The sequence below is a fragment of the Schistosoma mansoni genome, chromosome W (genome assembly GCF_000237925.1).
Source record: "Schistosoma mansoni strain Puerto Rico chromosome W, complete genome".
Taxonomy (NCBI): Eukaryota; Metazoa; Platyhelminthes; class Trematoda; order Strigeidida; family Schistosomatidae; genus Schistosoma; species Schistosoma mansoni.
Window position 1 is genome coordinate 1,125,557 of NC_031502.1, and position 16,643 is coordinate 1,142,199.

Consider the following 16,643-nt stretch of genomic DNA (forward strand, 5'->3'; position numbering starts at 1 on the left):
CAGTTTCATACACCAATTTCTGTTTGTTATTGTTCCCCTTTTTCCTATACGTACCTTACATTCTCTACCTCTTCACATTCTCATTGTTATTGTGTGGCGCATATATATTTAGTGCCCCTTTGTACGGACGTGATCCCATCTGACTGGTCACAATCTCTGATTGTCCCAATATATAAGAAGGGGCCAAAATCATCCTGTGATAACCATAGAGGGATTAGTCTGACTAACATAGCATCTAAAATACTTACCTCAATAATTATCGGGCGCCTAACTAAGACTCATGAACTGCAAACACGAGAAAATCAGGCTGGCTTCAGACCTGGTCGTGGCTGCATCAACCACATATTCACTATTCGTCAGGTTTTAGAGCACAGACATGTTTATCGGCGTCCGACAATGATAGTCGTGCCGTTAACAGCACCGTCGATAACCGACCTGTCATTTAAAATACTTGGGATTAATTTCGAAGAGTGACTTATTTAATTGCATGGAATAGTGATGATCAACGGGTTATGTTTGAACTCGAACCACCGTCTTATTGTTTAGTGAGGCAATATTGCACTGACTAGTCAATATGATAATGTATCTATTTCATTTTATCAAAATGACACATTTTGATGATATGTTTTTAAAAATCAAGTAGCCTTATGACCTACTTAATTCGCTAGGGAGATAGACCAGTAACCAAAATATAATTTGTGATATTAATGCTTTCTATGCTTTAAGCATTAATTCCATAGAAAAGATTTCATTTGAAGACCACTTTCATCACTAATCGAAATCTAGTTGATAAACATTTAAAAATGATGAGATGAACATCCATCTTGCTACTGTAGTGAACAAAACACTAGTTGAGGACAATCGAATGTATTTAGACACAAATTACAGAATATCTCACTAAATACTGATAACCATATAGTCAACAGTTCGTTTGCAATCTCAGTCTCAATCTTCACTTTTCCTTCTGCAAATATCAGTCCATCTTTTCTGATTTCATTGTTCATGCATTTTCGTACCGATTGCGCTTCATTCCTATGCGTTCCTTATCGATCTTCTGCCAAAATACATTCTATATCTGACCATCACCATATACTACTTATATGGATATAAGTAGACCACACTACACTACTACTTAGAATATGATTCATTGATTACAGATAATACAGAAATTGAATGGTTTGAAACGAGAAGATTAAAATAGATTGACTCAGGAATGATATACTAGACACAAAATCTAGACGTCATAGCTTCGATATAAGTTTACATTAATAGTGTTTAAGAATAGACCATTGTAAATTGACTAATATTAACCGAATCTAGTTTATACTTTGATAACTGGACTAAATGATATTGATGGAGTTTTGTTCTCTGAGCTGTAATTTTACTATCATCGTTCCATTGGCTAGACGAAGGTCATTGATGTAAACAAGACAATTTAGACGAACTAATCAATACTTGGACTAGATCAATACAACAGGGCTCCTATAGTATAGATTTGATCTCATGAGTCGCAAAAATAACTACAGGAAATCTGTTTTTTAACAGCACATTTAAATTTCCCGACTTTTCATGATGTCTGCTTATAGATTTATATTAATCCTCATAAACAACTCTACCAAACAGTAAATTTTTGCTCACAGTGGATTTCTGAGATAAAGTTTGACAATATTACAAAATAATAGAAATTGAATATTTGGATATTTAGACTGCGACTAAGTAGACCAAGGGTACCATGTTCTCTGAGAAATCCGGATGTCTTACAACCACAACCAGATGAAACAATACTTAGAGAATTATGTTGAAGAGTCCTAAACAAACCCAAAGTAACTATTATCTATTATTTCCTAACCTCCAATAATTCTGTAATTTACATTAGCTCATCATCAAAACAGTTCCCATGCAAAACTTATTTATTTATTTATTTGAACACATAAATATTGGTACAAGGAAACACCAGATAAATATGCGCCGCACAAAAAAAATCTCATTTCATTTAATTGTGTGAAGGCTATGATACTATCCGGGTGCCCAGACCGAGCAGGTGGTTTCTTTAGGGGGCCACACCCCGAACCTTTGACCTAAAGATCTAATTCACAAGGCGGTGGAGCATCGTGAGGAAATGCAGTCACTTGGTAGCCGGTGACCAACGATTGGTTCATACGTCATTTGTTCCCTCAGGATACTGGAGCCCATGTGCACCATTAGTTTGGAATCAGGGTTTCCTAACCACCCTGGATGAACTTTCCGCGTCCATCAACCCGGTTAAAGCGCCGGACATTCGCTTTTCTGTCCTCTCGATTTTGTAAAAAAAACACCGCCACCACGAGAAGGCAGTGAGTAGGACTTCCCTGTCAGAGGCTGTATACACGTGGCTATGTGAGAGAATTTCGAGAGAGAGCGGGCCCGTACCAGGGCGTTTGAGGACCATGCAAAACTAAGTCTATGTTTGATTTTTAAACGGCTCATATTTCTCATAATCAAGAAACAATACACAACAAATAGAAACAAAAACTCATAACCAATCTTAATGAAATAGTTTTTATGACTAAAAACTAAAGTATACTCTATTTAAATTCTTATAGAGAGGATAGAGTTTGAATAAGAAACTATATTATTTGATCTATGAAGAAGAATAAAAAAACATAGATAATCTATTCTTTAATCTCTTTTCATTGTTAACAAGTACTGTTTACAAAAATCAAATTCTAGATCGTAATTGTTTACTTCATATTCAAAGATCAAAGGTTATTTTGTATTGAAATAGTGTAATCATCTTGATTAGATCAACTTATATCCGTAAAATTATAATTACTTTATACATTCATAATGAATAGATTATCTCATCAATGCAGACTTAGACATGCTATTAACTATATAAATATGGCATAGAAAAGCTCATACACAGCCTCAGCAACAGTAGCTTGTTTAGACAATAGGGTAAGACTTAAAAAGAATAATGAATAAGTAAGAAAATGAAATTGAAAAGACAATAATCACAAAGCATTGTAAGTAAAGATGAATAGTGGTTAGCAGTGGAATCCAATTTGATGCGCGTTTCATCCTAGCCACTATCCATCTTTCCTTACAATACTTGTGAATTAAGGCTATATCGTGGCAATACGCACAGTATGCATATATGCCAATTAGAGACTGACCAGTTGCAGTCCTAAAAACATCTATGGGAATATGCAAACAAACAATACTAAGTAAATTTCAACTTCACCCCATTTCACAAGCAAGTGGCTATCAGGACTCAGTGGCCGAGTGGATAACGCGATAGCGTTTGTAGCGAAAGGTACTGGATTCGAGTCCCAGGGTGAACATCAACTCTGAGATGCAGGTACGTCCAACTGACGAGTCCCAAATATGACGAAACGGGCGTCCTGAATTCCACTGCTAGCCACTATCCATCTTTGCTTAGTCATTATCATCATTTAAAATCTTACAATTTCATCCAATACATTCACCCATTACAATGAGCCTATTTTCTTTAAATCTCAAAATACTACTATGAGACAGTTGGTAATCGCTTCTTCGTTTTTAAATGAATTTCTATATGACATTCATTCATAAAAGTTACACAAAACAATTATCTACTAAGGATTATCAAGTACTTTTGACTATAATCTAACATTCTGTTGCCAGTTCCCCACAAGTGAAGTAATCTGTTATTGTTAAAACAAATTAATTATATGACAATATAGACTATTCTCCTACCTACGATTCGGTAGTTTAACATTTTTAATCCGCAGCTAAGTGCTACTAGGAATTTGGTAATGACAGAAGGTAATAACTATGAGAAACTTTCCGATTTTCAGCAGTCCCTCAGTTAATTTCACATCGTAAACATTGAGGAAAGAACCTACTTAGTATCAAGGTCCACCTCCATAACAACTAGTTTATCCCTTTTACTTGACCATCCACCATGAGTATCCAGTGGTTTGAGGATACATCATTACATGCTTATCATATAATCATCCTCTTCTATTTCCATAAATTATCTCTCATAGTTGTAAGACTACATAAACAATACCCTCGAAAACTAAGTTTTCAATCAATAAATCACATCATGAGATTGTCAAGCTTGTAAAGATCAGTTGCAAATATGCTAGACGTGATTTATTTAGAGTTTATTCACTTAAACTTTGATCAACCATGAGACACCTGAATTAACGAAAGAGAATACCCTTTGATTTGGCCCAATTGATAAGTGTGCAATATACAATGTATTAGCAACCTATCACTTCACCTAAGGCTATAACATGACCGACTATTCTAAGATAACTTAGTGGCCAAAATTAACTGAGTATACGATTATCTGGATCCAAGCTCATTGGAACCTATGTTACACAACAGGTCACCTCATTTCTAGGTGAATAAAAACATTAGTAATGAGTTAAGCCGCCCATGTCTTTTGTTAAAAGAATAATCCCATCCAGTCACCGATTTTGAGAAAAACCTGACACCTAGTCAAATTAAACACCAACAAAGCACATCCTTTGTGCACAGGTCTTCATCATAACTACTGATGGTATATTAGTGACAAAAGACACAGACCGAAGCTATGCGACAACCTAGAGAAAACAAAACAACCACGGGATCTCTTCGCTACTTGTGCTAACCTACCTCCATCCACTACTCTTTATATGTGAAATAGAGGTAATCTCAGTGCTTTCACATTGAAACAAATATGACATGGAAACCCATTCGACATATGCAAACCCACCTATCGCAAGAGATATTCATCAACACTTAGCAAACTCATCACTGGATCTACAAATACACTTATGAAGTAATAATCTATCTAACCGGTAATAAAAGCCAACTTCATATTAAAGCGTACCCGTGCTATCGCAAGTATTGAGAATATCCAACAAGGCCAATGGTAGCGAGCTTCCTTCTTGAAAAAGCAGAGACAATGCAGAACAGTGAACAAACGTAGTCTCTTCAGGAGTTTTACCAAACCAGATTGCTTGTCAGACTAACATTTACCGCAGTAAGACCTTATGTCCACGCTGACCCAACAAACCTGCTTATGTGTAAACACCAAGGCACAATGCAAGTATCACCAACAGAACTAAAAAACGATCCACGACTGCAGCTTTAATCGCTACCTGTTGTTCCGCCTGCACTTGTCACAATACCGACACAGTACTTACTACTTGAGATTTGTTGTTGCATATAGCCGTCTCTTAGCTTAACATGAATTATTAATCTGACAATGTGCAACATTGGTCATCCTTATTTATCAATGGTGACTTTACATTCCATTTCAACATAATCCTAGATAAAGTTAATTTACTGCCAGGCGACATTCATGACGAGTTTTACTTAATATAACTAAGAGACACGATAAATTCAGGCTTGCTACACACTAGGGATTTCCCCTTACTATTGAGATTGTAGGTGAGAACCGTGGAAACTGTAGTTTGTTTGAAGTTACTTTGAGGTCCTCGTATTTTAACGCCATCGTAACTAGTGTTCTGTTAAGCCAGTGGGAAACTATGAGGCAGAATCCTACACAACCAATCAAGTGAAAGGAATGTTTGATGCCCAAAAGCTATCAAGAAAACAAATTATTAATGATAATATATTGACAAATGCAGTGGTCAATAAACATTTGGGTTATTTACAATAGTTTTAACTTGAAGGATGCAATAGTGTTTTTGCAGTTACGGAATCTGGGAAGAGTTGGTGATAATTTATTAAAGGAACATATGCTGCAGTAATCAACCGTCCGGAGAAATACCGACCGTGTAACATGTTTACGCATTGAGTTGCGACTGCTATACTAGGACATTTGACGTAAACATTTCCTTGGGCACTGGTGCGATCAACAAAAATGTGGAGACATCCGCCGGCCTTAGTACATTCCTCAATAACATCGTCACGTATTTCTTCGAAAACCGAATGAGTAGCAACATGTGGGTCAAACATATTGGATAGCATGAAACATTGCGTGCACACGGGAGGAGCAATTGCGGATGATGAACTAACACTTCCAGCTGAACCTAGTATCGGATTGTTTTGCCCGATATGCAATTGAGCAAGGGCAGCCTTGGGAATTTCTAAGCCAGTGCCTTCAGCGAGTTTCGCCATTAAAGCTAATCTCCCAGTGGTGCCTAGATCAACGCCTGAGCGGTCAGCTTCATCGTTGTCCAGGGCGCTTAGACAAGCATACTCACTGCGTTCGGTTACATGATTCACCTGAAAATTTAAAAGTTACGAACTCATTACTTACTTTCATCGGTCGGCCAGCCAACTCAAACCCGTTTAATTGATCCAGTGCCTTTTTAGCGTCATCACTGTTGACGTACGTTACGAAGCCATAGCCTTGCGAACGGTTAGTAGTAGGGTCCTTGATTAATTTTATGTCCTCTATCTTTCCAAAGGGCTCAAATATACCTTTTAACATTTCTTCTGTGATGTTGTAATGTAAAGAACCTATGTATAATTTCATCGGCCCCCTGTTCTGTTGTGACGGCCGAGGCAACGAGGGAGTGGCGCTTACTCGATTCTTCTCAGCGTGGCTTTGTTGAATCTGAATTGGAACGCCTAATAAGCGAGTGCCGGTAAGTCCAAGGGCCAGCTGAGCCGACTCTACTTCACGGAACTCAACATAGGCTATGCCTTTCGACCTTTTGGTTTTGTTGTCCATGATTAAACGAACATCTCTGATTTTACCCACCGAAGTGAAGAAGTCCTCCAAGTCTCGCTGTCGAATGCGCGCAGAAAGCTGCCAGACGAACACAGTTCGTGCATCTCGCTCTTCTGGGCTAAGTTCAGGACTACAAATTAAAATAAATTAGGACACAAAGGAACATACGATTTCTGACGTCTTTCGGTCCGCGACGGCCTGTGGTCATCTCTACTAGACCTATGTCGATCCCGGTCACGCGAACTATGGCGGCGTTCACGTCGTCCTCGGTCGGATTCATGATTCTTATCCCGTCGACGTTCCTTGCTCCTGCTGCGCGACTTGTGTCTGCAAAAAGCAACTTGTCGATAACCCAGGAACCTTACCTTCTGCTACGATCCCTGGAACGTGAACGACCACGTCTTCGATGACCATTGGACTTCGAGTAGCCCTATTGAGCGACAATATTAGCAGATTCAGGAGGTGGAAAGGAATAAAAAAGACAGGCAAGAAAATAAATACTTTCGTAAAACATACCGAAATAATCTATTGATAACTACAGCTGGGGTGGGAAAGGGCCAGACGTCCACAACGACGTCAACGAGGATCGTAGACCCAGAGTATCCTAACAAAACATAAAGAATTTCTGTCAAAATTAGATAACATTATCTTGTGCCAGTCAAGGGACCCTAAACTTAGGACGAGTAAAACATAACATACCTCCCGAGCGTAATGATCCTCAAGCATGGCCTCAACGTCTATGTCGTCAGTCATTGTTTTGAGGTTGAGTGTCGATCAATGGTATAAGCCAAAACTCGTGGTCTAGCCAAAACAAAGGACGGAGGATACGTTGGGACCGAATTGACTTCTCCGTTAACAAAGAACGCGGCGACCTGACGAACGACAAGTGGGACCTATTTGAATAAACAAAAGCAGGGTTTCAATATATAAAAAGTACCTTCCAAATTACTGCGAGGGAAATAGAAGAAGGAGTTGTCTTATTATCTACAGTGCTTAAAAAATATCAGTCGGCGGAGCCATATAAAGACAATTTTCTGGACTTTAAGTTGGTGGATCCAAACCTTGAAAAAGCTTATGGTTATATACTCCTAGTCAACATATCTGTTCATTCAATACTTATTTTACAAAACACTTCCCTATTTTTGACCTAATATTTCCTATTTTTCTCACTTTGGCTGTATCTCATTGATGAGTCGCTGCAATTGAGAAACCTCATCTCGTAGCACTTTAGTTTCTCACAGTGAAAGCGTCCAGTCTTCATATTAACACTATATTCTTGTGCCAGGACATGATGCCGATCTACTTGTCTCCAAATCATATATCTCATTTTTGCATTCTCTTATTTTTCTCTCAGACATTTTTAATTCCATTATATCTATGGACACCCCAAAGCCTATCCAAACCAATGTCCAACTAATGCTATTTCTGTCCAATTATATCGAAGACAAAAATTCCACTGTTAAGAGATTTACATACATAATAACATGACGAACGATCCAAGTTTACAATTCCTTGAAGTGGTGGGACCACTACCTCCCAAGTTAAACAGATGCATTATTGATGTCTTTGAACCGAACGAAACATTCAATAATAGGATCAAACAGGAAGGAAAAGGCTAGACAAATCTTCCTACATTGCTGAACTAAGATATGGCTAACTCACGTATGCTATGAACTATTGACCTCTATTCTCAAATCCTTTACCGTCCTAGTTTCTACAACAAGTACAATTTGTTCTAACTTTTTTCATGATAACATGGTTGATGAATAAGTTGCATGGGCCTGTCGGATCTTGAATATTACCAGAACCTGGGGATTAAGGTTTGTTTTACCCGGAGGAGATTCGTACAGGCCAAAAGAAAGTACAGATCTCTACAGAACACTCACCCTCCTTCGTACCCAAAATAGTTCTACACTATTACGAGCTTTTTCAAAAGCCACTTGTGAAAGTGATCTTCCTAATTACTTAACAAATAAAACCCTGGTTGTCGTCGTTACCATAACACTTACAGCAAATCATCTCGAAAACTCCAGAATACTGCGATCCAAAAATTAATGGGCGTAAATAATATTTCGTACCACGTCTAAATTACAGGCCATTCAACAGCCCTGGTTATCCCCATTGCATAATTTCTGCATAATGGACAATAGTGATCGGTGCCTTGGAAGCGACCACCAAAGACTTAACTCGAAAACTCCTGGTCATTGCCCTTTATCCTACACTCAGAACACCCTAGCAACCTTGAAAGGCATGGCCATTTTTTTAAAAATGGACCTCATGAAAGCACATAATAAAGTCCCAATCGTCAACGATGTCATTTCCAAGCAGTCATCATAAATCTCTTCAGCCCTTGCGAAACCTTGCATTTCCACTTTGAACTACGATACGCAGGGCAAACTTCCAAAACCATGGAAGACATTATCAGAGGTTTCAACTTTTGCACGCAAATATTAAAAAAACTGTCTTATGCAAGTAAAGGTAAGAGACCTCATTTTCAGCATTTGAACGACACTAACGACAAGAGGATGTGCTCTCTGTAACACAAAGTGGCTGTCGTTCTAAACTACTCCCAACCAACCACAATCAATAACCTGCGAAGTTCCGTCGGAATGGCTGTTCATATCATACTGTGTGTATTTCATGAGAATACTGAAAGGCCAACATCATGAGGATGCAAAAATAATTAGGTTATAAAGCATGTATATCAGTCAAAGGTACTATAAATAGGTCAGCTATGTATGCCCACCATAATACTCAAGCACCTGCCATCACCAATATAGACGCATCTAACTCTTCAACCAGAGCTGTCCCATAGAAATGAATAGGTAGAACTTGGAAATCTCTGGCGTTCTTCTCGAGACGGTTACGAAAGGCCGAGTTCAGTTTTGGTATTTTCGATAGAAAACTCCTAGCCGTGCGCCTTGCTATATAGCAATTTCGGTACTCTATGGAAGGCCTGAATTCCACCTTCTAGCTGACCCTAGTTCCTTAATGTTCTTTTTTGACTTACTAACTAACAAGTATTTTCCTTGACAGTCCCGGTAAATTGATTAGGTCTGGCAGTTTACTTCATATATGCTGTGAGGTCTTTTTGTATGCATTTTTGCGTATGTATATACGGTGAGAGTGGGGAATTCCCTTCTGTGCGCAGGACACATGACATCTTGATTCTCGCTAAATATCAAGCTACTCTTCTCATTCATCCGTTCTGCATGCCGTGTTTATTTTTCAACCAAACACAAGGTCGGTGCTTATATTTACAACTGCATTTATTTTTGTCGCGCTACCTCTATTTTTCTTACTTCTCGGTTAACAGTAAATTCTGTTTTACTTGACGTCGGTTCTGTCGGCTACCATATTAGTTCATTGTCCTTGGTCATACTAGCCTGAATTGATTGATATGAGTCACTCTTTGTAAGTGAATTATGTTTCCGCTTGTTAGGAGCGCCCATTACTGCACACAAGTAGTTGACCTTTACAATTCTTATCATTTGCTTACCTATTGTCTTATGGTTTCCGCAACTCACTTTTGAGTGGATTGCTTTGAGCTATGCATCAGAAAAAATCTGTACCCAATGGTGAATGAAGCCATTGCTATTCCCTTATAAGTAGCCAGTTTTGTAGTTTATAACATTTTCTGTGATCGAAATGTTTGCAGCCTTATTGTGTCCGTTTAAAGTAAAAACTGAGTGTGGGGTTTGGTATAGTTCAGGGTGAGTTACTCAAAAACGCTTCGTATGTTGCACAGAAGAACGAAGTTATGGTCTAACCAAATGAACTTTGGTTAGTTGGCTCTGCAATCAGACTAAATATTGGAATTTTGGTAGTTACAATCGGTGTACGTCACAGAGCAGAAATTTAAATAATACAGGTGATGGTTATGCATCTCAAGAGTTTACGGGTGCTACGTTCACAAGGCACTCCTGTGGTATCTGGTGCATCTCTATTCTCCTTGTTAAGGATGAATTACTTGAATAGCCTCAAAGGAATGAAATCTGTTGAGCGTGGTCGGCTTTAAAAGGAATACATTGACCTGAAGCACGGGTTATAGTCAATAACACTCAAGCTACGAATAAAACAGATGAAAACAGGTAAGAAAACCTTACTATTAAACACATTTACTGATAGAGGTTTTCCAATGCTGCCAAAACATCACTGCAACAACTTCTTCAATACGTTAAATAATTTATATTTGTCTAGGGCATCAAAGGACTCCCGATTTCATTGTTGAAGGACCTTGCTGACCTAGTATAAGTGCCAGAGGGAATGGTCACGCTCCTTTTTGAAATGTCAAATATTTAAGGTTATTAAACATGATAAGTGTGCCTTAGGTTCATAGAGTTCGTTTCAACGACGTCAATCCTTACCTGTTAGAGCCGATGTTCATCAGAGGGATACTATTATCTCTTGATACTTATCAACCATTTGAAACAATGGCCGGGATTAACATCTATCAAGGACATGAATACTGGAACAGAAAACCACTCTCATGTAGAAGGATGGGTTTCAAACCTTGACTGCGATCTAAATGCAACGGCTAGTTATGGAAACTGGTTCTTACCTGCCGTCTTCCACACCCACAAGAAACCATCTGGAGCCACACGACTCTGGATGACTGCCAATTACTAATGGTCTAACGGTGCACAACAAACGACTGACTTTTTCATTTGTTCTGTTGTGGTTACGAGATGCAGTAAAAGTTAGTTGTGAATAAAGTGTAACTTAGCTGACTTACGATTGGACATCTCAAATTTCGAGAGAATTCGTAGATCCTCCCCTGGCTTCGCTGAATGTGGCTTTAGAATCCCATAAGAACTCGACTACAAACGCCGTGCATCTAGTTGAGTATCTCTCAGCTGACGACACTCGGCTTGCATATTCGTTCATACTGCCCCGTGATATAATGCATTCATTTTTCGGGCAGCGGCTCAGCACGCTGACCCCCCAAATCATCTTATGGAGGATCTCCAAACATTCCGCATAAGAATTCAAAGTAATATTCAGTCAACAGGAATGGAGCAGAAGGTAATGTCTTCAGCAACTAGCTGAAAGCCGCTTAAGTGCAGGGCATCCTCTTTCCTGATGAGCCTTCTACCTCAGATCAACACGAAAATCTACTTTGCATAACATATTTTTGTCCTTCTTTTTTCCCTCATTCTGCAAGTTCTACGGTATTTTTGTTTTTAAGACATTTCAAATGCTCAGACACAAGTGTTGAATCCAAGCTATTGTAATTTAGATTTTTATCCATCCCCCCATTATGAGGCGTTAGCAACTAATCATTCTCTACCAGTAAGGGTAAGAAAGAGCTCTTGCGTAATAAAAAGCAATGAGTATAAACTTAAGACTGAATTTATATGGCATTTAATTTTTTTGAACTTTCGTCATTTGAGTTGAATGTGTTGGGGTGAAGCTTTCATTGTTCTTCTGAACAACATAATCAGAAAATGGCCCGGACAAAAATGGGCTGTTTGAACTCCACGTACGGTTGACAGTTCTTTCTGTTGACCTTGGCCGTGATCAATTATTGTTGACCAGTAACCAGTCTTCTAGGTTATTCAACAAAATTAAACAACTCAGTACATAATTTGCCAGAGATCGATTTGGAGAAACCCCAAACTGTTAATATTTAAAAGGAAATAGAGGTGTTCTGATCATTATCCTTGGGACAGTTTTCCACACTTTTCGTAAAAGGTAGTGACGATCAGTTCAAATACCAACATTTGAACCAGGCCAAATCCAATTGTTAGTGACTCAGGTTAGAGGTTAGATAAAATCAATAATAACTTGGTCTGTAAGAACTACATAATCAGTTAACAATTTAGGAAAGTAACGGCAGTCCCATCAGGTACCAAAAATTTAGCAGAAAGACTGACTGAAAGATTTGAAATAACAGCCTAACCTCTGGGAGTAAGACAAAGGTTAATCATTACATAAATGTATACAAGGAGAGATTTTTACGTACGACATATTTGTACGAAAACGCATAGAATCATACACAAAATGATCTTGCACTAACATCAGAAAATTGTCTCTACGGTAAAGAAGTCCCATTATTTCACAAAACAAACAGTGATACAACACAATAGTGTACAATATACCATAATATACCACGTGTTAATGGGATAATGTCTATTCGAAATATAATTCGGGTTCAAAATGAAGTACACAATGAGCTAAAAATGGTAATGGCTATGATAATTTCTATACAAAAAATTTTGAATGATTAACTTACCGCAAAATTACTGAACACTTGAAAACCCATCTGAAAAGTGGGAATGAACGGTCGTTAAGTTTTCTTATTAACCCATGAACTGTACTCGCTACTTACCTTCTTAAGCCTACTACACATTCAGGGATATAGGCCTCCGGCCGGGAAGCGTCAACCAAATCCATCTCAATCTCTTCATTTCAGTTGTGTTGCAAACGCTGTTCATAGCCTTATTATTATTATTATTAGCTTTATTCAATATTATATTTTTGGTACAATATAGAATTCTCAGCACAAAATACTTCAACAACTTTCCATTTCTTACTTCTTCGTCCTTCCTGACGGTAAAGATTGAGTGATCGCCTAGTCAATCGACATCTGGATAATGTACATTCTTCTCGCTGCATATTGCCAGCAACCACGATATCTCTGATTAGGCCTTCTGTAACGTTTACAGCGAAAGGTCTTACACTTTTCAGAAACGCACCTGAATAGGTTGTGCGATTAATGGGCATAATGATGTATTAAAACAAGCGAAATTAGATAACTTGTTGAAATATCTAGATGACAGGAACAGGTAGCACAGATGTTTAAACAGGCCGCCAACTTGGAATTTGTTTTTGATTCCCGACACCATGTGCTATTAGATCCACCTCTTTTTCTTTTGCCTTTAGTATTACAAGCTAGGACTTTGTTTTTGATACAGTTTGATAATTTCCACAGTATGTTCTAACCTCCTCTAGCGTCTTTTCCTCCTTTCCTCATCAGCTAGAGGCTAATTTGTTCTGTCACAGAAGGTTACTGATGATGGTGTCTGGACAATGGATCTGGAGTACCCTGCGTAGACAACTGTTGGGAAATACCCGTACCTTGATTATAGTTGTGGTTCTCCAATTTTCAACCCCGTGTAATATGGCCGTCTTGACGATCTTTTAAGCAAAGATGGATTGTGGCTAGCATCAGAATTCAAGATGTGCATTCTACTCTATCAGCTTCAGTCCAAAATATGAATGAGATGGTCCAGGTTACCAATATATATGTCTTGACGTTTGCATTGAAAATTCCAACTTCAGTGTTGACTGACAGTTGTTTTGAGTTTCAGTTGTTCTATAGTTCTAGGGATCCTCCTTTTGCTTTGCTAGTTCGTGTCTTCACATCAACATCAGATCCTCCTTGTTTAGCGGTGATGCAGCTCAAACACGTAAGCTATCTTCATCTGTATTTATTGTTGTGTATGGGACAGAAGGTCTAAATCATCTGCAAAACCCAAATCATCAAGTCGCACCGTAATTGCCTACGGTATCCCGTCCATTGGTTGAGATATGGAGGTTTTCATAATCCGGTTAATGACCAGGAGAAGGAGAAAAGGCGAGAGTAAAAAAATTGTCTGACAGCAGTCTTCAATTGGAATGCATCTGTTAGATGCTTTTCATGTGGTACTTAGACGTTCACTCTCTCGTAAGAGTTCCCTTATGGTTTTTACCCAATCGATGGCTCAATAATGATCCTTGATGTCTCAATTCGGTCAATGTACGACCGATCCTTACGGAATACTGCCTGTTAATCTCGAAGTTCAATATCCATTAAACCTTTTGTCCGGTTCAACAACACTCTGTTAAGAACGTTACCCAGCATTGATAGTAGTGTGATGCCTTTGTAGTTTTCAAACTTCCTGAGATCTTGCTTAGGTATTTTAACGAGAAATCCTTCTTTCCAATTTGTTGGTACTTGTTCTTACTCTCTAAACCTTTTTAAGGGAACGTTGGGCATCTTTGCGGTTTCTCCGGTGTCTGACTTTAATACTTCGTGTGTTATGTTGTGCGGTCCTCTTGCTTCACCATTCTTTATTTGTCTGATTGCAGTCCTGATTTCGTCGAGCGTTGGTGAAGTGACATCTGTAGGAAGGTCTGTGTGTGCTGTTTGGATGTTGGATGTGTTTGATGAAGCTGGTTTATTCAGGAGGTCCTCAAAGTGCTCCCCCTACCTGTTCCGCTGACGTTGAATCCCAGTGATTGACATGCCTTCTTTTTCCTTGACTGGTCGCTGCGGTTTACAGTACTTTCTTCCCAGTTTCTTCGTCGCATCGTATATTCGTCTCACATTTCTTTCTTTCACAGCGTTTTCTGCTATCACTGCTCTGTTTTCCGAGTATTCCGGCTCTAATGCGTCTCTACACTAGCTTGTTTACACTTGTGTATTTGGCTTGTGCTTTAGCTTCCTTCGTTCATGTTTGACTGTTCTTTGTTGCCATCCTCTTGTTCTTTTCTTGAATCTCGTTCCGAGTATCAGTTGAGATCCTCTTGTGAAGTGGACTCCTCAGATAGTCCAGCATCACCAGGCACGTTGGACTTACTGCTTCTTTGATTCATCTTCAATTGTTTTTCACAGCGGCTTAGCCCCAATTAAACAGATCTTGGAACCTACAACTGAAAATTTGTAGTGGTGTTCATTTCCAACCACACGATCATTGATGGTGAACATACGATAACTGAAAAGATTTACATTCAAGATTTGGCACTTGGAGAAGGTCTGAAAAATGGTGAACGTGGGAACACATTATCTGTAAGACATAACACAGTCATGAGGTGTGCTCACCCTACGTAACCCATTCCTTTTCACATTAAGTATATTATCCTGTCTCGAACCCGTGTTCTTCAGCCGAAACCACTGACTCTGGACGAGTCAGTATAGATAATGATGTGACTTCCACTTGGGGTTTTATAAGCTAAGTAGTCCCATAGTGGTAAATCAACGATGTTGGTGTCGCGGTGTCACATAAAAAATGAGTAAAGTGATGAGGGTAACTGTTAATCAAGGTTATATGACAAAGACCTGGTCGGAAAAGACTGAGGTATGTAAATCCATGATTACACGAGTCCCTAATAAAATTTAAAATGTAACTGACAGATAATTCCCATTTAAACAATGAAAATTAAAAACACGAAGTTTAGCGAATGGATCTCTTTTCAACGAATTTATTATCAAGCTGTAAAATCGTATACATATGAAATTTATTCTGTTAAAGTATTAATGTGAAATGTGAACATAAATAACCAAAATGACGTAATAAGAAGATTATAATACTAGATTACGCAATACGAATAATAACCATAAATTTAATGAACGTAATAAGGTTTTTGTTACAATAATTAAACGCCATTAAAGATCATAGAGGAATAAAAATAAATAAGGTGATATGATGAGCTTATCACATTTCCTCACGGAATCAGTACTTTGACAGAAAAATTTCATGTATATACGGTTGCACATCTTGATAATTAATTCGTTGAAAAGCGATCCTTCCGCTGAACTTCGTGGTTTTGATTTTTAAAATATAAATCATAGATAATGACCAAAGAAATAACAATCTTATCCAAAGAAATACTTTGGAGAAATTTTTTAGTATTGTTTCTGTTATAGGTTGTTAAACGGAAGTTTCTGCTGATACTCAGGCATCCACCATTAAATCACAGAAACTAACTACCTCATGAATCCCAAATATTTATGTTCGGTAACCACAAGGCACATCTACTCATCAAACAACAAGTCTCAGAAGGTTCATTAGTTTTTATTATAGTTAAATCAAGTTACTAATTCTAATCATGGTCTCGTTTGTCCTCCTTCAACTTCAACAAGCGTGAACCCGGAAACCAGGTAAAAGACCAAAAAATGAACGTAAAGGAGCCAAAAATACAATTCTGCTCCCAATAGAAAAAACATCAAGGGCCCAAACGCGCTAGCTTCAGTTAAAATAGGTTTACAGAAACGGCAACC

The 16,643-nt window shown here is 38.4% G+C and overlaps 1 protein-coding gene across 2 annotated transcripts; it reads right to left on the reverse strand.

Moving 5' to 3' along the window:
* Nucleotides 1–5,576: 5,576 nt before the first annotated feature.
* Nucleotides 5,577–7,548, reverse strand: Smp_064590.1 (putative splicing factor; the record flags this gene model as incomplete). 2 transcript variants are annotated; one of them, XM_018799874.1, is made up of 5 exons in its annotated part: nucleotides 7,358–7,548; nucleotides 7,024–7,088; nucleotides 6,827–6,985; nucleotides 6,242–6,788; nucleotides 5,577–6,207 (listed from the first exon to the last, which is right to left on the reverse strand). In XM_018799874.1, the coding sequence occupies exons 1-5, from the start codon at nucleotides 7,409–7,411 to the stop codon at nucleotides 5,641–5,643; spliced, it is 1,392 nt and encodes a 463-aa protein (XP_018653745.1). In that variant the 5' UTR covers nucleotides 7,412–7,548. The 2 variants fall into 2 exon arrangements, with proteins under 2 accessions (XP_018653745.1, XP_018653744.1); XM_018799876.1 differs by having other exon boundaries at nucleotides 5,641–6,207; nucleotides 7,024–7,548.
* Nucleotides 7,549–16,643: the final 9,095 nt, after the last annotated feature.